The sequence below is a fragment of the Erinaceus europaeus genome, chromosome 11, assembly GCF_950295315.1.
Source record: "Erinaceus europaeus chromosome 11, mEriEur2.1, whole genome shotgun sequence".
Classification (NCBI taxonomy): Eukaryota; Metazoa; Chordata; class Mammalia; order Eulipotyphla; family Erinaceidae; genus Erinaceus; species Erinaceus europaeus.
In genome coordinates this window covers 52,970,879-52,990,215 of record NC_080172.1, presented here as the reverse complement: position 1 = coordinate 52,990,215, position 19,337 = coordinate 52,970,879, and the positions used below count along the sequence as shown (strand labels likewise).

At 46.6% G+C, this 19,337-nt stretch overlaps 1 protein-coding gene across 1 annotated transcript; it reads right to left on the bottom strand.

Moving 5' to 3' along the window:
* Positions 1-3,756: 3,756 nt before the first annotated feature.
* On the bottom strand, positions 3,757-18,762 carry THEM5 (thioesterase superfamily member 5). Its single transcript, XM_060200982.1, has 6 exons — positions 18,534-18,762; positions 16,338-16,545; positions 14,032-14,170; positions 5,043-5,153; positions 4,226-4,350; positions 3,757-3,930 (listed from the first exon to the last, which is right to left on the bottom strand). The coding sequence occupies exons 1-6, from the start codon at positions 18,654-18,656 to the stop codon at positions 3,896-3,898; spliced, it is 741 nt and encodes a 246-aa protein (XP_060056965.1). The 5' UTR covers positions 18,657-18,762; the 3' UTR covers positions 3,757-3,895.
* Between the last annotated feature and the right edge of the window lie 575 nt (positions 18,763-19,337).

Below are 19,337 nucleotides of genomic sequence, written 5' to 3'. Positions count from 1 at the left end.
AAGAGAAAATGTATTTCCCTGCTTTTCTTATACATGCTGAAATAAAAGACAAGGCTCTTCTTGACCATACAGTGGTTTAAAAACCAGCTATAATAGATATTTTTGTTGTTATGGTTATGTTGGTCAACTTTTTCTAGGTAGAAAGAGACAGAGGTAGAGAAGCAGAGGGACAGAGGCAGAGACATCACAGCCCCGAAACTCCCTCCAGTGTGTGGGGGCCAGACTCCAACCTGGGCTGCACACCTGGCAAAGCAGCATGCTCTCCAGATGAGCTGTCTTGCTGGCCCTGGGTTTAGTACATCATGAAGGGCACCTGTGGAAGCACAAAGGGAGAAAGTGCTTTCTGTGTAAGCGTGGGCAAGGGGAGGGAGAGGCGTTTTTTGTCTGCAGACTTCAGTATGATTCTAGTTTGTGGGGGATACTAGATCACGACCTTTCAAATGGGGATCTGTCAATCCTTTGTCCATTTTTTCAAGAAAGTCAACTTAGAGAATGTGTGGTGCAGTTATCAAAAAGAATCGAGTCCACCTAGCAGCCAGCACTGCTTCATGTGTGCATAGTTCTTGAATCCTGTTTCATGCCACAAAGGGATTCATTTTTCTTGGATGCCCTGAATCCCCACTACTAGACTAGATCCCAAAGCCTCATCCCTTAATTCCCAGAAGGGACATCTGGAATAGACTCTTCTTTCAGCTGCCGATCTTTTTAGGCTGAGACAGTGGCTGGGAGCCAGGCCCCAAATGCATTTCTATTTCTTCTACAACTCGAGTTGGAGCATAGTTTCCAATTCCTCCCCCTCTTGCAGTTGGGTAGGGCCTGGTGACTGAGTCCAGGCCAGTGAAAATATTCTGTGATTCTGTCTTCTCTCACTGGACAAGAGAATGCCAACATCCCACAGTGACTTTGGAGATTATGTGACATATATATGACTTTATTTATTTTGGGGGGGTTATCTCCAAGCCATCACCACCCTGGGTCAACATTTATTTATTTATTTAAGTTAGAAATAAAAAGACAGAAGGGTGGAGTTCAGGGAGAGGGGGAGAGACCATAGTAATGAAATTCTCTTCAGTGCAGTGGGGTCCAGCCTGGAACCTGGGTTGCACTCAGAGCAAAGCAGTGTACTTATTCAAAGGAATTATATGTTGAAAATAGAAGTCATGGCAGAACTAAAACAAAATTCTTTTTAGAGAGTGAGAGATAGAAGGAGAGAGAGGCAGAGAGAAGGAGAGACATCACAGAACCATTCCACCATTCTTGAAGCTTCCCCTTTTGCATGGTGCTCCCATGTGGTGGCCGGGGTCTTGAGCACAGGTCCTCTCAAATGTGAGGCATGTATTCTACCATGTGAGCTGTCTCCTGGCTCCCACAGCAGCGTTTTTATCAGCCAGACTCCTGAGTGACACCAATAGCTGGACATTATATGAGTGAGAAGACGTGCTATTTAAGGGGAGAATTTAATGGTTGGTGAGGCATGCTGACATCTATCTTGGGGAGATGTGGAAATGGACCACTGTAACAAAAAGCTCTATAAATCAGTATGTCTTCAATAGACTGGGGGGAAGAAAAGATTGATTACTATTTGGAGGGGGGCACAGTTCCACTATAGCATATGCTGTACTGGGGACTAAATCTGAGGTCCCACACATGCAAGTCCTGCACTGTACCAGGTAAGACACCTCCTTGGTCACTAGTCTCTTATTATTATTTGTAGGGTGTTCTTCGGCATCAAACCCACCTCATATAGGTGAAGCATGCACTCTCCTACTGAGCTCCACCCTAAGCCTCTTTTTAGTTTTTATGGTCTTTGCCTTCTCTTTAGCATTTGCTATTGCTAACGTTACCCTCTTAAGGAAGTCACTCTGACCACCCCGCCTACCCCCAGTGGTTTTCTGGTTCAACTTTGAGCCTCAGTGTGACCAGAGTTTCTCTCTGAGACCTTTCTCTGTCTTTCTTTTTCTTCTTTCTTTGCATACCCTGATCCCTCCTTCACTATCACCACGTATAATCTATGGTCAGGTGGTTATGTGTTTTTTTTTTTCTCACCAGCTCAGCTCTGGCTTGTGGTGGTCCTGGCCATTGAACCTAGGACCTCCAAGCTTTAGGCATGCAAGGTCTTTTGCATCACCATTAAGCTGTCTCCTAGGTTCCTCTTAGTTGTTGTCTTTTTAAAATATGTCCATGAGAGAGACAGAGAGCCCAGAGTGGCACTCTGCTATTTGTGGGGGTCTGTTTTGCTTTTCTCGGTTGTATGTAGTATGGCATAGGACTCAGGGTCTTGCACCTGCAAGGGATGTATTACTGCTCAGCCACATCCTTGGGGTTGGGGTGGGTCATGTTGGATGTTCTGTTTCTATTTTCTCACTTACAGCCTGAGTCTACGTTGCCTGGGAGCTGGCTCAGTGGGTGAGACGCTAGATTCTGAAGTTTGAGGTTCTCAGTTCAAGCCTCAGCATTGTATATGCCAACGTGATGCTCTAGTGTTCAATCTCTCTCTCTCACTGATTTTTTAAAAAAAAAACTTAAATGAAGGAGTTGGGTAGCAGCGCAGTGGGTTAAGGGCAGGTGGCGTAAAGACCAGCATAATGACCCCGGTTTGAGCCCCAGCTCCCCCTGCACAGAGGTCGCTTCACAGGCGGTGAAGCAGCTCTGCAGTTGTCTGTCTTTCTCTCCCCATCTCTGTCTTCCCCTCCTCTCTCCATTTCTCTCTGTCCTATCCAACAACGATGACATCAATAACTACACCAATAAAACAACAAGGGCAACGAAAGAGAATAAATAAATATATATATATTTTAAAAAGCTTAAATGATAAAAAAAATCAGGGAGCCGGGCAGTGGCGTAGCTGGTTAAGCACATATGGTGTGAAATGCAAGGACTAGCATCAGGATCCTGGTTCGAGCCCTCGGCTCCTCACCTGCAGGGGAGTCGCTTCACAGGTGATGAAGCAGGTCTGCAGGTGTCTGTCTTTCTCTCCCCCCTCTGTCTTCCCCTCCTCTCTCCATTTCTCTCTGTCTTATCCAACAATGATGACAGCAATAACAACAACAATGACGATAAACAACAAGGGCAACAAAAGGGAAAAATTTTTTTTAAATAATACATTTAAAAAAAAATTGTTAAAAATAAAATAAGAAAACAACAATAGTGAGTCTACTAGCTCATCACATTTGAGCTGCAAACTACAACATCCAAGTTCCTGTTGGTACTTGGAGCACCTTGGAAGATCCAGAGGTACTTCCAGCTCAGTGCCTGTGAAACTGAGCCCCTGTTTCCCCTACTCCACCTCAGGCCTGTCTCCATTGCTGGTAATACCTGATGGAAATGCGCCCTCCCCCACCAAAGAAGTAAACTTGGGCTCCCCTACCTGGCTCCCCTTTACAGGCCACAGGAGCATTCTAAAAGTCCTGCAAAGTGATGCTTGTGTTCTCTCTCTTCAATTTCTCTCATTAATGAACTAAAAAAAGTTTTTTTTTTAAGTGAGAGACTGTTTAAGCACAGTGTCTTCTAGAAAATCTCTTCTGATGCCTTTCAAACGAGTGACTTTGACTCTTTGTGCTTCTTCAAAATACATCATGAGGGTGGGATGGGGGGCAGTTGAGGGGCCTCTGTGATTCTGAGCCTGTGCATTTCATTGTTCTGTGTCACCTGCTGCCTGTTGCCCAGCAGGTCCTCTCTCTGTCCTTCTGTCCATCTGTTTGTCTCTCCCACTCCTGAATGGGAAGGTATGTGTATCAGAGTCCCCAGAAAGACTAGTTTCACCTACAGCAGGATCTTTATTCGAAAACAATGTCCTCCCCACACTTGTTTTCAGGGGCCCTTCCCTGCTGGACAGTGGGTCCCAGGTTAGGTGGGTGGTGGGGCAGCAGTGGTTCGACTGAAGGCACAGTGACTGTTACTCCTCTTCCAGTTGCAGCTGAAGGAACACACCTGCACAAGAAGACAGACATGCCCAGGACTGCTGTACAGTCCCCCCACCCCATTACTTGGCCCCTGGTGCTGCCCTGGGACAGGCTGGACAAGCCAGACACAGAAGAGAAGTCTCAGCTAGGTTCTCCCTTACTTCAACTCTGTTTGTAGTGGGTGCCCAACCCCACACTCAAAAGCTGCCCCTTCACCGAGTCATCATCACTGTGCCTGCTTCTTGCTTCCCATCTGTCTGTCTACCTGTTCTGTAGGGTGTGTGGGCAGGATGAACCTGGGGCTCAGGCTGAGGCCTACTTACCTGAAGACTTGGCATAGACTGTCTGCTGGTCCCTGCTCTGGGCGATGCAGGACAGGTACATCTTCTGATCTTCAATCTTCTCTATGTCCACGTTCAGCATGATCAAAGAGCCTAGGGGAGCGAGGCTGGGAGGGTGGGGGTGGTGACTGAGCCCAGCCCTCTGGGAAACCCCTGGCTCTCATCACTTCATCCCTGTATTGCCCCCCACCCCACCTCCAATTCTTTTCCTCCTCCTGCCCTGCCTTAAGGGCCTGAGTGACTCTGGGCTCAGATGACAGAGGTGGTGTCCTGTGCAGGGGCTGGAATGATGGGGACAGGAATGAAAGGCACAGCTTCTCCCCCCCACCCTGACCCCCTAACCTGAGAGTGGTCACCCCAGCAGTGATAACAAGGGTGATGCTTTGACCAGTGCTCGGGGGTGCGCACTTACTACTTTTTAATGTCTTCCTTGTCTTGCTTTTCCATTATATATTTTCATTAAAAAGTAATTATTATTACTATTATTTATTTATTAATTTTACCATAGCATTGTTTAACTCTGGCTTATGGTGTTGTGGGGGATTGAACCTGGGACCATGCATCCTCAGGCATGAAAGCCAGTCAGTCAACATAACCATTATTCTGTCTTCCCTGTTCTGTTATCTACTCCATCCCATTTTTCTATTTTGTAAAAAAGATTTATTTCTCTTTATTAATGGAAAGAGAGAGAGAGAGAGAGAGAGAGAGAATATGTGAAGCCAGAGATTGAACTCAGGACCTCATACTTGAGAACCCAACACTACCCACTGCACCACCTGCTGGGATGCTCCAGACTTACTTTTTGAACCTGATGTTGAAGCTTAGTGTAAACAGTCCCTCTCCAAGCAAGTAGGCAGTTTTAGAGAAGGTCTCATCCATCATAGCAGCCAGAGAACCTCCATGGGCACACCTGTGGGAGGTGGGAGCAAAGCCAGGTCTGCAAGGGTCCTGAGTTGGACCATCCCATCTCAGCCTCTTCCCAGGCCCCTGCAAAGCATCACTCTTCAACTCCTGGGCAGTTGATCAAGAAAGGATACAGAGCTCCTGTCAGTATCCACTGGCCTTCTCTCCCATTGGATCTCTTTCAGCATGCATTAGGGATTACTCACTTTTGCAATCCTTCCATCTCACCAGGACATTAAAACACACACACACACACACACACACACACACACACACACACACACACACACACACTAAATGAGGAAGGGAGAATGAGAAGCGGAGTGTCACTCGGGCACAAGCAATGTCAGGATATGAGAGTCCAGTGCTATGTCTACTTGTTGGTATGCATGAGACCCCTTCTGTTTCATTTGGTTTAAATCCCCCCTGCTTAACACTATTCTATTTACATAACCACTGTTAACAAGTTCCACCCTCCCTCCAGGGCACTGTGGTTCAGTGATAGGCCTGCTCTGCCCCTTCTTTGTCACACTCTGATTTTCACCAGTCACTTTTCTCTCCACCCTCTCTATGTCACATCCTGTTTCCACCCTACTTGACAAGTATATATAAAGACAGCATTGTGAGTTTTAGAGTACTTTACCTTGAGTTTAGCTTAGCTCGTCTTAGATTGTGCTGCGTCCTGCATGAATAAAGAGATACTGCCTACAGCTCAACTATGAGTCCCTGGTCGTCTGTTACCTGCCCGTGAAGCTATCCCGGTGAAAACAACCTAACCCATCGAAAACGACATATGGCGCCACAACGTGGGACTAGACCTGCGCAACTCCCAGATAAGTGAAGACTTTGCCTACCTATGCACTATGGTCTTCTCTTTTACTTACGAAGAGGTTTGCCAAAGCCTCTACTGTTTCATTATAAGACAGTTTCTCTGTCTCTGGAACATTTTACTCTGGGCCACACTTCGGTTCCCTCACCGGGAACTTTGGTTTCTTATGACCAGGATCATAGAGCTTGGGAGATGCACGGAGATTTCTCCTTGGACTTTCTGGATTCCCTCTCCCATGTTTTCTGAGGAAAAGGACTACATTTTGCTCCGGGCCACAATTTGGTTCTTTATGACCGTAATCATAGACCTTGGGATATGCATGGGGATTTCCACTGGGACTTTCTGGACTTCTTCTCGAATGTTCCCCATGGAGAAGGACTACTCTAATTTGAAGAGCATTCTCCAGTACCCTGGCAGTTCCCAAGTATGGAGACACGTGGTTAGTTCTACTCTCCTGATTGGATTCTTTCTTCGATGGGAAGACACTTTTAAAAATGGGTGCCTGAAGCAATCCAGCAGGAACAGTCCGAAGCACCCTAAATGGAATTTCGAGGAGCTTTTTGAACTAGGTCGCCCTCCAGGGATTCTTAATCCTACATGGTGAGATCTTGATAATCTGGTTCAAGTTGCGTTTCATAAGAGAATGATTTGAATGACTGAATTTTTGTTTGACATTGACTTAAAAAAAAAATGCTGGACGCAGCCATGATTTCTAGAGACATCCAGAAACAATGCAAAAAGTTGTTTTTTCCCTCCTTTGATTTCTCTTTTACGTCTTGACATGAATCTGAAACGTTTAATCCTGAAAACTGTATGAGTTATGGGTGGGGCAGATAGTGCAATGATTATGTTAATTATTCTCATGCCTGAGGCTTTTAACCATGGTTCTTCTGTTTACCTTTCCACATTTTATTGAGTTTAAACTGTTTAAACAACCTTAAAATCATACTAGAAAGGACTTCCAATTATAATGGAGTTATCAATTATAGTAAACTTCTAATCTGCTACAAGTTTTGTTTGACAAGTAAGTGAATTTCAGCTGTCAAAGTCTTCACATGAAAAAGCATCTACTCAAATAGAATTCCTGGAAATCCATTTGGATCCTGTTCTCTGACATCACCCCCGGAAACCAATGATGAGACCTGGCACGACCTGAAGAAACAGATTCACAGATTCCAAAGATCACTCTCTACAGAAAAGCAGAATTCAGGTGGCCGACATTCCCCATCGAGACAGACGTACAGCATTTCATCCTCTGACATTTTCTTCTGTGGTCAGCTACTTTGGACTGACACCTCCATCGGACTTACTGGTACACGCTGCTGTGTTTCTCAAAGACTAACTTCAGCCTATTGCCTTGAGACTTTATAGACCATGTTCCCTCGCCTGCAGGCTCTGTCCCAGAGGCAGAAAACTCCCCCTCCTTATTAGGTTATGCCCACAGAGGCATGAAGCGCCCCAAGAGGCAAGAGATGCCCACAGAGGCAGGAAACGCCCTTTGAGGCAAGAGATGCCCCCAGAGGCATGAAGCGTTCCCAGAGGCAAGAAATGCCCTTTCGCCTGCTAGGCCTTGCCCTTTGAGGCAAGAAAAGCTCCCCTTGGCATCACACTGGTTATTGCTGTTCGCCTATTTTGTTTTCCATGTCTTATGCCAATTCTTTTGAAAATGCCTGTACGATATACGTTTCTGTTCACCCCACAATGGCCATTAGTTAAAAAGAAAGGGGGAATTGTTGGTATGCATGAGACCCCTTCTGTTTCATTTGGTTTAAATCCCCCCTGCTTAACACTATTCTATTTACATAACCACTGTTAACAAGTTCCACCCTCCCTCCAGGGCACTGTGGTTCAGTGATAGGATTCTCGCCTGCTCTGCCCCTTCTTTGTCACACTCTGATTTTCACCAGTCACTTTTCTCTCCACCCTCTCTGTGTCACATCCTGTTTCCACCCTACTTGACAAGTATATATAAAGACAGCATTGTGAGTTTTAGAGTACTTTACCTTGAGTTTAGCTTAGCTCGTCTTAGATTGTGCTGCGTCCTGCATGAATAAAGAGATACTGCCTACAGCTCAACTATGAGTCCCTGGTCGTCTGTTACCTGCCCATGAAGCTATCCCGGTGAAAACAACCTAACCCATCGAAAACGACACTACTGAGCTACTTCCTAGACCATGTTATTATTTTTTTTGATTTTTTTTTTTTTACCCTAAAGGAAGCAGTGAGAGAAACCTTCCCCTTACCCCTGTCGGGACATTGTGCACATGTGGTTGAGCTTGGCAGGGCTCACAAAGCACCCTGCATTCCTGATACTATGACCTATCTACATAATCATTGTTTTGCCTGAAAGATCCCCACCGATTCCATTCCTTTGATCTATCTTCCTTCTACCCTCAAGACCCTCCCTGCCTGCAGGGTATCATTAATCCTACCAGTTAAAACCCTCACAAAAGTTGCTCAGGAAGTTCCTACCTTCCCAGCCCCGTTTGCCTTTCTCTGCCCCTTTCCTACCCATACCCATTTCTGACTTGCCACTTCTGGGTCTACCCTTTAAAAGCCTTGGTTCTCTGATTAATAAATACATTGCATTGTCTTGCCACAAGTCTGTTCCTGAGTCATCTCTCTCGAGTCGTTGAGTGAGTAGCAGCCCAGGTTGGCTCCGGTTGCGTTCTCTCCAACCCAGAGAGTATGAGCCCGGGAAGAGGCACCCCCACACTAGTCCGGCATACCCCCACCCCCCTGATTCATTATCTAATTGCTGTTGGCAATTATAAGCAGGGTCCAGGGGCTAGATTTCACTGTCCTTGTCCTGACCACCAGGCAAGATGGTGCAAAATGAGCCATGACTTCTGGTCTAGGAAGTGTAGTGGATTCTGCAAACATTTGCTTACAGTGTGTGAGTGTCTCATTCTCACCATGTAATATGGTCATCAAGATAAAGCCATCCCCCTGCTGGGAAAGCTGGGGAAAATAGAGATATTCCATTTGCACAGCTAGGGAAATAGCTTTCATCAGACTTCTATGCCTGAGGCTCTTGACTACATGTACCATAGTGGTGTTCTGGCTTGTGTCTCTTTCTCTTTTATTTTATTTACTTTATCTTAATAAGAGAAAGATCCCGAGGGAAAGATACAGAAAGGCAGGTCAGAACACCTCTCAGTTCTGGCTCATGGTGGTGCTGGGGATTAAACCTGAGGCCTCAGTGATATAAGGTACAAATTGTACCAGGTCAAAAGACATCTATAAGTTCCAAGTTTAATCCCCCTTCATTTCTAGTGTTTGCATGGCCTTGAGGGCTTTTAAGCAAGTTAACTTTTTAGTACTCTCCTGTCCAGCCCACCCCCCACCCCAAACCCTGCTGCGACGTACACGTCCCCTCTATCTCTCTCATGGTTGGCAGGGGCAGGTACTCAGCTCTAAATTGTGAATCATTACCCCACCTTTCTCTGTGTGCTTGTGTAAGAAACTGTCATTGTATAAAAGAGAAACTTCACTGAGACTCGGGACCCAGAAAGTCACGGCATGAGCCAATCTGGGTCTGACGGATCAATAAAAAACTGCTTTCCTGGACCTCAGGTGTTGCAGCTTTTGTTCATAGATTTCCCATTTACATCAGAGTCTCAGGCATGAAATCTTTTGTAAAACCATAATGCTGTGTCCCCAGTCCGTGTCACCCCACTTTTTCTCCTCCTCTGCTTTAAGTGAACCCCTCTCCTCCTCATATGTAATAAATGAAGCAAGTCTTAAAAGTAAAAGGTGGGGGGACTGGGTGGTGATGCATTTGGTATATTGCACGTGCTAATTTGATAGGACAATTTGATATTTGATAGGATAATTTGATATTAAGAAGGGAGGGAGAAAGAAAGGGAGAGAGAAAGACAGAGACCTTCAAACCCACTTAATCAGTTGTGAAGTGTCTCCCCTGCAGATGGGTGGGGAGCCCAGGCTTGAACCCCAGTTCTTTCGCATGGTGATATGTGTGCTTAACTAGGCGCACCACTGCACGGCCCTCTAAGACTTGATTTTTTTTGTTTTTATTTATTTTTATTTTTTATTTTTTTGCTTTCAGGGTTATTTCTGGGGCTCAGTGCCTGCACCACAAATCCACTGATTGCTGTTTTATCATTGTGGTTATTTTTGTTGTCATTGTTGGATGGGACAGAGAGAAATGGAGAGAGGAGGGGAAGACGGAGTGGGTAGAAAAAGACAGACACCTGCAGACCTGCTTCACTGCCTGTGAAGCGACTCCCCTGCAGGTGGGGAGCCGGGGGCTCGAACCGGGATCCTGATGCCAGTCCTTGCACTTCATGCCACGTGTGCTTAACCCGCAGCGCTACCACCCAACTCCCTGTTTTTTTTAAAATCAAAGAACCACCTTTATTTGCATTCATATTTTACATAATATTTAGATTAACTATGTAATTATAAGTACAATCGGCATAAAAGGGTTTGGGAACAAACAGAATTGATTCTTGAGAAGGATACAGCCTAACAGGTCGGAGTAAAGTGCATGCCTCACTCCCCTTCTCCCCTAGAGAGGAACATGCTTTTCCCTTAAAGTACAAAGAGTGGGTACTATTGATATCACCAGCTAAATGACTATTACTTGGGCAATGCTTACTTTCAGTGTTTTTTATTTACCTGCCTTAAAATATGCATTGAAGTGATTGATCTATATACTCTTTCTCAAAAACCAAACCTGCCTACATAACCCAGTCATCTGACTGCTAGAATAGCCATAATGTATGATGTGCTTTTATTGTCCACCTTATCAAGGGATTGGGTTGGGGAACTGGTGCTTAAGAGTTACTTGTGTTTCCTTAGCAGCACAATTTGCAATAGCCAAAACCTGGAAGCCAAAACCCAGGTGTCCAACAACAGATGAGTGGCTGAGCAAGCTGTGCCCACCCCCTGCTTTTATTTTATTTTATTTTATTTTTATGTTTTAACCAGAGCAGTGCAGGGGATTGAACCTGGGACTTGACAGAGCCTCAGGCATGAGAGTCTGTTTGCATAACCATTATGCTATTTACACCCGCCCTAGAACTTGCTTTTTAATTTGAGGTTCTGACCCCCCAGATCACTGTCCCTGCTGTGCTGCCCTGGCTTCCCTCCTTTTCTTGCACCCACAGGCTGCCTCCTCCCTGGGAGAAGAAAGAACTGGGGGCTGGGATTCCACATCTACCTGTCCACCTTGCTCCATCACTCACTCCTTGTTCTCTCTTGAGTAAGTTGCACACCTGCCTGAGCTCCAGTTTTCCCAGTATGAGTTGTAAATCAAAGTGATTACTATCTCATCAGATAAAAGTGATGTGTGCATACCTTCCCATATGCTTCCCACCTCCTCCTTGCATTGACTGAGGGAGAAAAAAAGTTGGAGTCAAGTCTGGGCTGGAGAGATAGCTTATTTGTTATACAAATGGAATTTGTATGACTGAAACACATGAACTAGTTAAAATGAAAAAAAGTAGTCAAGCTGTCACTTAGACCTTGTGAAAACTATGGTGGTCATCTTGGGGGGAGGGGAGAATGGGTTGAGGAGGACTGAGAACTGTGGTGTGGTGAGTGTGGGTTGGAAATATACCCCTATGTAATCTTAGGACCTTTTAAACTATTATGAAATCACTAACAAAAATAAAATAAAGACTTCTATGCCTGAGGTTCCCTTGTCCTAGGCTTAATCCTTAGTACTACCACAAATCAGAGCTTAACTGTGATTTAGTTAAATTTTAGGAGGAGGAGAAGGAGGAAAAAGAAGAGAAGGAGGAAGAGAAGGAAGAGGAGGAGGAGGAAGAGAATGAGGGGGGAGGAAGAAAAGAGAAGGAGAGGAAGAAATAGAGAAGAGGAGGAATAGGAAGAAGAGAAGTCCAGACATACTCTTCCCTTCTCTCCTCAATGGCCAGAAGCCTGTAGACTGATGAGGGCGTGGAGTTTTCAGGGGAGCACTGGGTCAGCTTGCAGCCTACCCCTCCTCACTACTTGGGCAGGTGCTAATCTTTTCCTTGTCCCCCCGCCCCCAATTCACTAGCCTCAGTGTCTAATGTTCTCTCTTTGTTTCTCTTGCCCCACCTCCACGAACCCTTGTATCTGCCTTCTGAGGGGTTCCCTCTTCAGAAATGGGCCAGGATGCATGTCCTGACCTTGCTGCCCCCGGGATCTGCTTTTGGCAAGGTTAAGGTGATGGGGCTGCAGTTACAAACCATGGCCTGTAGGGATGTTGCCACTGGTGAAGGGCACTGATGAATTCTGTTATATAGCCTTGGGCTCCTTTCCTGCCTTCGGGGTTCTAGTGCTGCTGGTGGCCTCTTCTTTTCCTCTCTCTCCCTCTCAGGACTTCATCCTCACCTATCTCAAGCAGGAATACAATAGAGAAGGAGGCAGGTAATTTTGGCTTTGGTGACTCAGTGACCTGAGGAAACAGGCCTGGGAATGGCCTGCTTTTTCTGCTTGTCTATTTATCTGCAGTGTGAGCATTTTCTAAGGTCAATGCCAAGTTTAGAGGCAGCGAAGTACAGTGGCAAGAGCAGTGGATGCAGGGTTCCAAGTCCTGGATTAGAGTCTTTGCCCCAACCCTGATCATCATTTGTGCCATGCTGGGTACTTTACCTTCCCCTGGGTACCTGTCTGCCTGTGGGTGAAACAAGGGATTACAATGGAAGGTGTGTGCTGGCTGTGTTGTGCTTTATGTGCATGTATACATACATAAAACACAACTGTGTGTCTCACACAGTTGCTGGGTTTCTCAGCAACTCACAGGTAAACAGTGCTGTCCCAGGGTTCTGATAGAGACTAATGACCAGAGCTGGAGTTACTTTCTTGGGGTTCCAAGACCACCAGTGGCCTGACACCCCTGACCCCTTCTAATCCTGTCCTTTGCCGAGTTCTCCATGTTCTTGTTGAAGTGGCCTCTAAGGCCCCTTACTACTGGAGAATGCCAGACTTCAATAGAGGTTCCCCCTTTTCTACACCAGTGGGACCTGATCAGTTAGTCTGGGAGTGTCCTGCCGGCTGTGGCATAATGTAAAACTATGTATTTTTTTTTTTTGCCAGGTGATGAAATAAGACAAAAACAAGCAAACAAAAACCCAAAACCAAAACTGAGCCAGGGCTTGAGAAAAAACATGCTTTTGCAAAAGATTTTCATGCCTGATACTCCGAGGTACCAGGGACAATCCCCAGCACCACCATGTGCCAGAACTGAGCAGCACTTTGTATCTTCATGTGTCTCTTTCTTTCTGTATCTCTTTAACTAAAATAAACAAGTAATATATTAAAAAAACAAAAACAAAAAATGGAGCCAGAGAAAACTCAGCCTCTAGACTGAATTGAGACATTAGTAGGGCGGGGGGTAGATGGCATAATGGTTATGCAAAGAGACTCCCATGCTTGAGGCTTCAAAGTCACAGGTTCAATTCCCTGCACCACCATAAACCAGAGCTGAGTACTGCTCTGGTAAAAATAAATAAATAAAAATAATAAAAAAATAAAGATACAGTGATTGGGATACTTTGTGAAAAAAAAAAAAGACATTAGCAAGTGAAGGGGCCAGAATTCTAACTCCTAGCCACCCTGACTGAGAATGTCAGTAGAGAAGGCTCCTGTCCCTACCCCAGGTAGTAAGACATAAACTTCTGTCTCCATACCTAGTACTTGAATAAAACAGGAAGCGACCCCCTAATGAACATAGGCTTCTGCTCTGCTTCTCCAAAAGATCCCATGTAGAAAGGGCATATAGGGTAGGGGAGATAGCATAATAGTTCTTCTTCTAGCGTTTGCCCTTCTTCTGTAGCCAGTTAACAGCGTCAGGTTGAGCCTGATGTAAAGTTTCGAGTGATGCTAACAAACTTTCATGTCTGAGACTCCCAAATCCTAGGTTTAATCCCCTGCACCAATATCAGCCTGAGCTGAGCAGTGTACTGGTAAAAGCGAGAAATTCCTGCCTAACAATGAGCTACAGACCCCATGCTCCAATTCACCTGTTGAGTCAAGCCCCAGAAAGTAGTCAAGGTAGCTCGCCCACCCTCAGCCTCAGTCCCTGCCCTGCCTGTGTCCTTACCCGGGAGCTCCCTCTAGGAAGGGGCCTGGCTGGAAAAGACAGACTGACTTCTTCTTGGAGGGCTGGAGAAAGATGACGTATTCATAGCCTTGCCCTTCCATCTGGATGCCTCTGGTGTGGATGCGATATTCACCTTGGGCTGGGGAGACACAGCGGGCAGAGTTGCAGCTCGAGGTAGGAGTGTATGGGGCCAGGGTGCCTAGCCAGGCACAGAGGACACCCATCTTCCCTGCTCAGAGAGCTTTCAGCCTGCCAGGGGGCAGGTGGAAAAGAAAAAGCGTGGTTCACCATCACCTCTGACTTGAAATAAAAATATTAAAATATTTATGTTTATTTATTATTGGATAAAGACAGAGACATTGAGATAGGAGGGGAAGATAGGAAAAGAGACAGAGAGATACCTGCAGCTGTGTTTCACCACTAGTGAAGCTTTGCCCCTGCTGGTGGAGACCACGGGCTTTAACCCAGGTCCTGTGCACCATAGTGTGTGCACTTAAGCAAGTGCGCCACCCACCACCTGGCCCCAAAATAACAACATTAATCAGGAAAAGAAGTTCAGCTGAGTCCCCCAGACTGCTAAGCTTTGCCCAACACCATTTCTTTTGGGATGGGCACCAAGTCTTTTTTCTTTCTTTCTTTCTTTTTTTTTTTTACTATTGAGCGGGTGCAGTAGCACACTTGGTTGAGCACACACATCATCACGCACAAAGACCTGGTTCAAGTCCCAGCCCTCACCTGTAGGGGGCAAGTTTCATGAGCAGTGAAGCAGTGCTGCAAATGTTTCTCTTTTTTCTCTCCCTCTCCCTTCTCAGTTTCTCTCTGTGTTATCAAACATAAGAAAATTTAACAAAAATCAATATAAGCAAAAAATATTTAAAAGAATAAGTAAAAATGTTGGAGCATGAGACAGAGAAGTGGCTCTTCAGTGCACTGCACGTTACCATGTGTCAGAACCCGAGGCTGAGCCCCCCCCCCCCTTCACTCTCACCACCATAGGATCACCATATGGTGGAATAGTGCTGTGGTGTCTTTCTTTCTTTCTCTGTCTTTCTCTCTCCCTCTGTAAAAAAAAAGAGAAGCCTTCCAGGACTGGTGGAATTAAATTTAAAAAAGAAAAAATACTTCTATGAAGGTGTCCTTGCTCTGTTGGCACCTTTTGTGAGTCACAAAATAATCTGCCTGCCCTACCACCCATTCATCAGTAGACAGGAAGAACACACATGCAAAAGGAAAGATGAGAGAGAGAGAGAGAGACAGAGAGAGAGATGGAGAGATGAAAGGAGGATGAAGAGGAAGAACAGGAGAATGAGGAGTGCCTGAGACGCTGATATTTCCAGGCAGGAGAAGTGAGGCCACAAGGACTTTCACATTCACCTGTCAGAGGCAGCAGCATCAGTCAGCAGAATGAACTTCTGTTTATTTTCCATCACTGGGACTTTACCGCTCTGGGCTGACTTTTTATTTTAAAATATTTATTTGTTGAGAGAGAGTGTGTGCACCAGAGCATCAGTCTGGCACATGCAATGCCAGGGGTTGAACTCGAGACTTCAGGCTTGACAGTTCAATGCTCTCTCCACTGCACCACTTCTGGGGGCACCTGAAGGTCGATGTTTTTCAAGAGACAGAGACAGAGGAAGAGGCAGAGCAGCACTGAAGCTTCCCCTAGTGCAGTGTGGGCCAGGCCGGCTGGAACCTGAGTCTTGTGCATGACAAAAACAACAACACCAGCTGCTTCTTCTCCTTCTCCTCCTCCTCCATTTTTAATATGGTGCTAAGGATGTATAAACCCAAAGTCTCATGTTCTCAGTGGCCAAATTTTTCATTCTTTTAAAGAAAAAAAAATGTGTGTGTGTGTTTTAAGATTTATTTATTTGAGAGAGAAAGCAGAGCTCTGGCTTATGTTGGTGCTGGGTATTGAACCTGGGACCTCTGGGACCCCAAAGTCTGGTGAGATATCACTCTGTGTCCCTAGCCTTTTATTCTCTTGGGGGTGGGATGGTGGAGAGGAGAGTGAGAGAGAGGCATTGTGAAAAGAGAGACACCACAGCTCTGTTCCACTATCCATGGAGCTCCCCCTGATGTTGCCCTTGATATTCCCATGTGGTGCTTGGGCTTGAACCCAGGGCCTCGCCTGTGGTAATGCATGCCAGGTGAGCTACCTCCCAGGCCCCAGAAAGAACTCCTGTCTGAGGTTTGGATAGAGTTATGGTATTTCCTTCTTGGACACACAGGGCTGACTGGACCCAGGAGGACTGGGGAGTGGGGGGCTGTGTGGTGAAGGCTGGGTCTCTGTGTTCAGGCCTTACCTGAGGAAAGTGGGGACTCAAACCCAATAGGGAGCTTGAGTCCCTGGATGTGATCTCTGTTGGATTTGAAGGAGGGCAGCTTGACCCAATTCTCAGTCTTGGTCTTCTCCAGATACTCGTGATAGAGGCTCAGCATGTCGGGGCACCAGCTGGCATTGGGAAGGGCATAGTCCTTTAGGTCTGTTTTCTCCACGCAAAACCGGGTGATCTGGGTGGGAAAGACTCAGGAGATTAGATAGGGGTTTTTGGAGGTGTGAGGTAGAACCGTACAACCTTGAACTAGCTCCTCCTCCTCCACTACCTTCTCCTCTTATCCCTCCTTCTCTTCTGTTCCTCCTCAGTCTCCTTCATCTTCCAGATTTTTTTTTATTATTATTCGTTAATGATGATGGGGGTGGGGGAAGAGAATTAGAGCATCACTTTGACACATGCAATGCCAGGGATCAAACCCAGGACCCCATGCCTGAGAATACAGTGCCTCCTCCTGTCCCCACCCTCCCGACTACCCTAGCCAGTATTCTGCTGAGTTTATCAGTCTCTCCTGCCAGTGCAGCCTGGGGAGATGGTCCTATTTTGTGCAGAGCCTGTGGGGACTCTGTAGGTGACTGGCTAGGGGATGCCGAAGTGTAGGGAAAGAGGAGCAAGGAAACTGTGATGCACCATTACGAATGAGCTGCTCTGTGAGGGCACATAAGTGTTGTCCTCTTGGAACTGGTGGGCAGTTCTCTGAGGCTAGGCACTGCTAGTTTCTGCTTTTATGTACGAATGGGGAAACCAAGACAGTGTGGCTGAGAATACCAGTTTGCAAAAACATCTTCAGGCTAGAATCAACTCTGTCTGAGACCCTTCTGGCCGAGGGGGTACAGTCATAGATAGTGAGAGCAGTTGTCAGTACCCTTCCCTCTCCTGGGGGGCCACTGTAGCTCTGGCCACCACTGTAGGACTGTCTGGGCAGGCATCTCTTTGGGGAATTTTTTGTATTATTGCCACCAACAGTAGCTGGGGCTCAGTGCTGGCACTATCAATCTATCATTCCCTGTGGCCACTTTTCTTTTCTATTTTTTTTAATTTGGTAGGATAGAGAGAAATTGAGAGGGGAGGGGGAGACAGAAAGGGAAAGAGAAAGATAGTGCTCATGAAACTTGCCCCCTTCAGGTGAGGAGCTCGAACTTTCGTCCTTGTACATGGTAATGTGTGTGCTCAACCAAGTGTGCCACTGTCTGGCCCCCAAGGAAATATTTTATTTTATTTTATTTTATTTTATTTTATTTCTACTAGGGTTTTTGCTGAAGCTCAGTGCCTGTACAATTCCACCATTCCTGGTGATTTTTTTTAATAGAGGATGAAAGGCAGAGAGAGAAAGAGACAGCACAGTACAGCTCCATTGCTGGTTATGCTTCTGCTGTGCTGGTGCCCCTAGGGAGTGTCTAGCGGCTAGAACCCCGGTGTAGATTCATGGAAAAGTCTGCCATTTATAGGCACGCCTGGAGCAGGTACAGGGTGAGAGGTGTCTGATGCTCACGCAACTGTCACAGCTGTGCGGAGTATACCAGTTGCTTTCCAAGACCACACATAAGGCCCCCCCCCCCGATGCCCCCAATGTGACTGGACCAATATAGATCCTTTTGGAGTAAAGGGACCACATAGGAGTGGGGGCCAGGAGGTAGCTCACCCAGTAGAGCTTACACTTTGAGAGAGGTAAAGTGATGTTATGGTGGTTCTCCTCCCTTCCTCTCTGTCTGGGTCTGAAATCTAAAGGAAAATAAAGGAGGCCAAGAGATAGCTCATTTGGTAGAATGCATACTTTACCATGCTGGAGGGCCTGTGTTCAGGCCTGACACCACCTAGGAAGCTTCATGAGTAGTGGAGTAGTGCAGTGATGTCTTTCCTTCCCTCTCTGTCTATCTCTTCTTACCCTATATCTAGAAAGAAAAAGTCTTCTGGGAACAGTGGAATTACTCAGGCTCAAAACCCCAGGAAAGCCCTTGCGGGGGGTGGGGGGGAAGGTAGGAAGTGTCCTGGTGGCTTAGTTTGGGAGCTGGCCTTCATGGTACTCCAAGAATACCTTCCCTTTACCAAAACAAAGCTCCCTATCACACTGGCCATCCTGCCCTGGCAGCATCTGGGAAGAGGAGGTTTGGGGGTGCTTCTTCCACTCCAGCACACCAGATATGACAGAGCTGGGAGCCCACTCACCCGGGAGTCGACCGAGGATGCAAATGCTGAGATGGGGCCGAGTCTGCGCCGGAGGTGTGGGGCTCCTGGGGGGGCTTTGTGGGGACCCCGTCTTGCCACAGCACAGAAAGCTGTTCGCAGCATGGGTGCTGGGTCTGTGGACCAGGACTACGCTGTCTCTCGGTGTGGCCACCGCCTTGCTGTTACAGCTCTGTGCTGGCTGAGAGGAGGAGCCAGGCTGGGTTGGGGTGACACAGGAGCCTGGCTTTTCTGCATTGTCTCCAGCCCCACCCAGTGCTCGGGGAGGAGCAGAAGCTGCCTGGACAGGAATGCAGACAGGGCTGTCCTGAGTTCAAAAAGAATTCCTTCTTCTTTCTCTCTTCTTTTCTTGTCATCACTCTCTTCTGCTAGAAAGACAGATACAGAGAAGCAAGGGAAAGACCACAGCACCCAGGTATCTTCCGGTGCAGTGGGAGTCAGGCTGGAATCTGGGTCATGTGCAGGGCAAAGTGGTGCACTATCTAGGGGAGCTATCTGGCCTGAAAAGCCTTAATTGTTTCCTTTTTTAAAAATTTTTTTGTCTTTATTTATTGGACAGAGATAGCCAGAGATTGAGAGGAGTGGGGGAGATAGAGAGGGAGAGAGACACCTGCAGACCTGCTTCACCGCTCGTGAAGCTTTCTCCTGTAGGTGGGGACAAGGGGCTCAAACCTGAGTCCTTGCACACTGTAATGTGTTTGCTTAACCAGGTGCTCCACTGCCTGGCCCCGAAAAGCCTATTTGTTAAATGGAGGAAGAAAGAGGAGGGATAGAGAAATAGGAGGG

Bases quoted from the DNA above. Each gene is read 5' to 3' on its own strand.
- THEM5 (XM_060200982.1), bottom strand. From the start codon at position 18,656: ATGCTGCGAACAGCTTTCTGTGCTGTGGCAAGACGGGGTCCCCACAAA. The intron at 16,546-18,533 runs GTGAGTGGGCTC...TTTCCCACCCAG, and splicing joins CATCCTCGGTCGACTCCCGG to ATCACCCGGTTTTGCGTGGA. The intron at 14,171-16,337 runs GTAAGGCCTGAA...GTGTCTCCCCAG, and splicing joins TGAGTCCCCACTTTCCTCAG to CCCAAGGTGAATATCGCATC.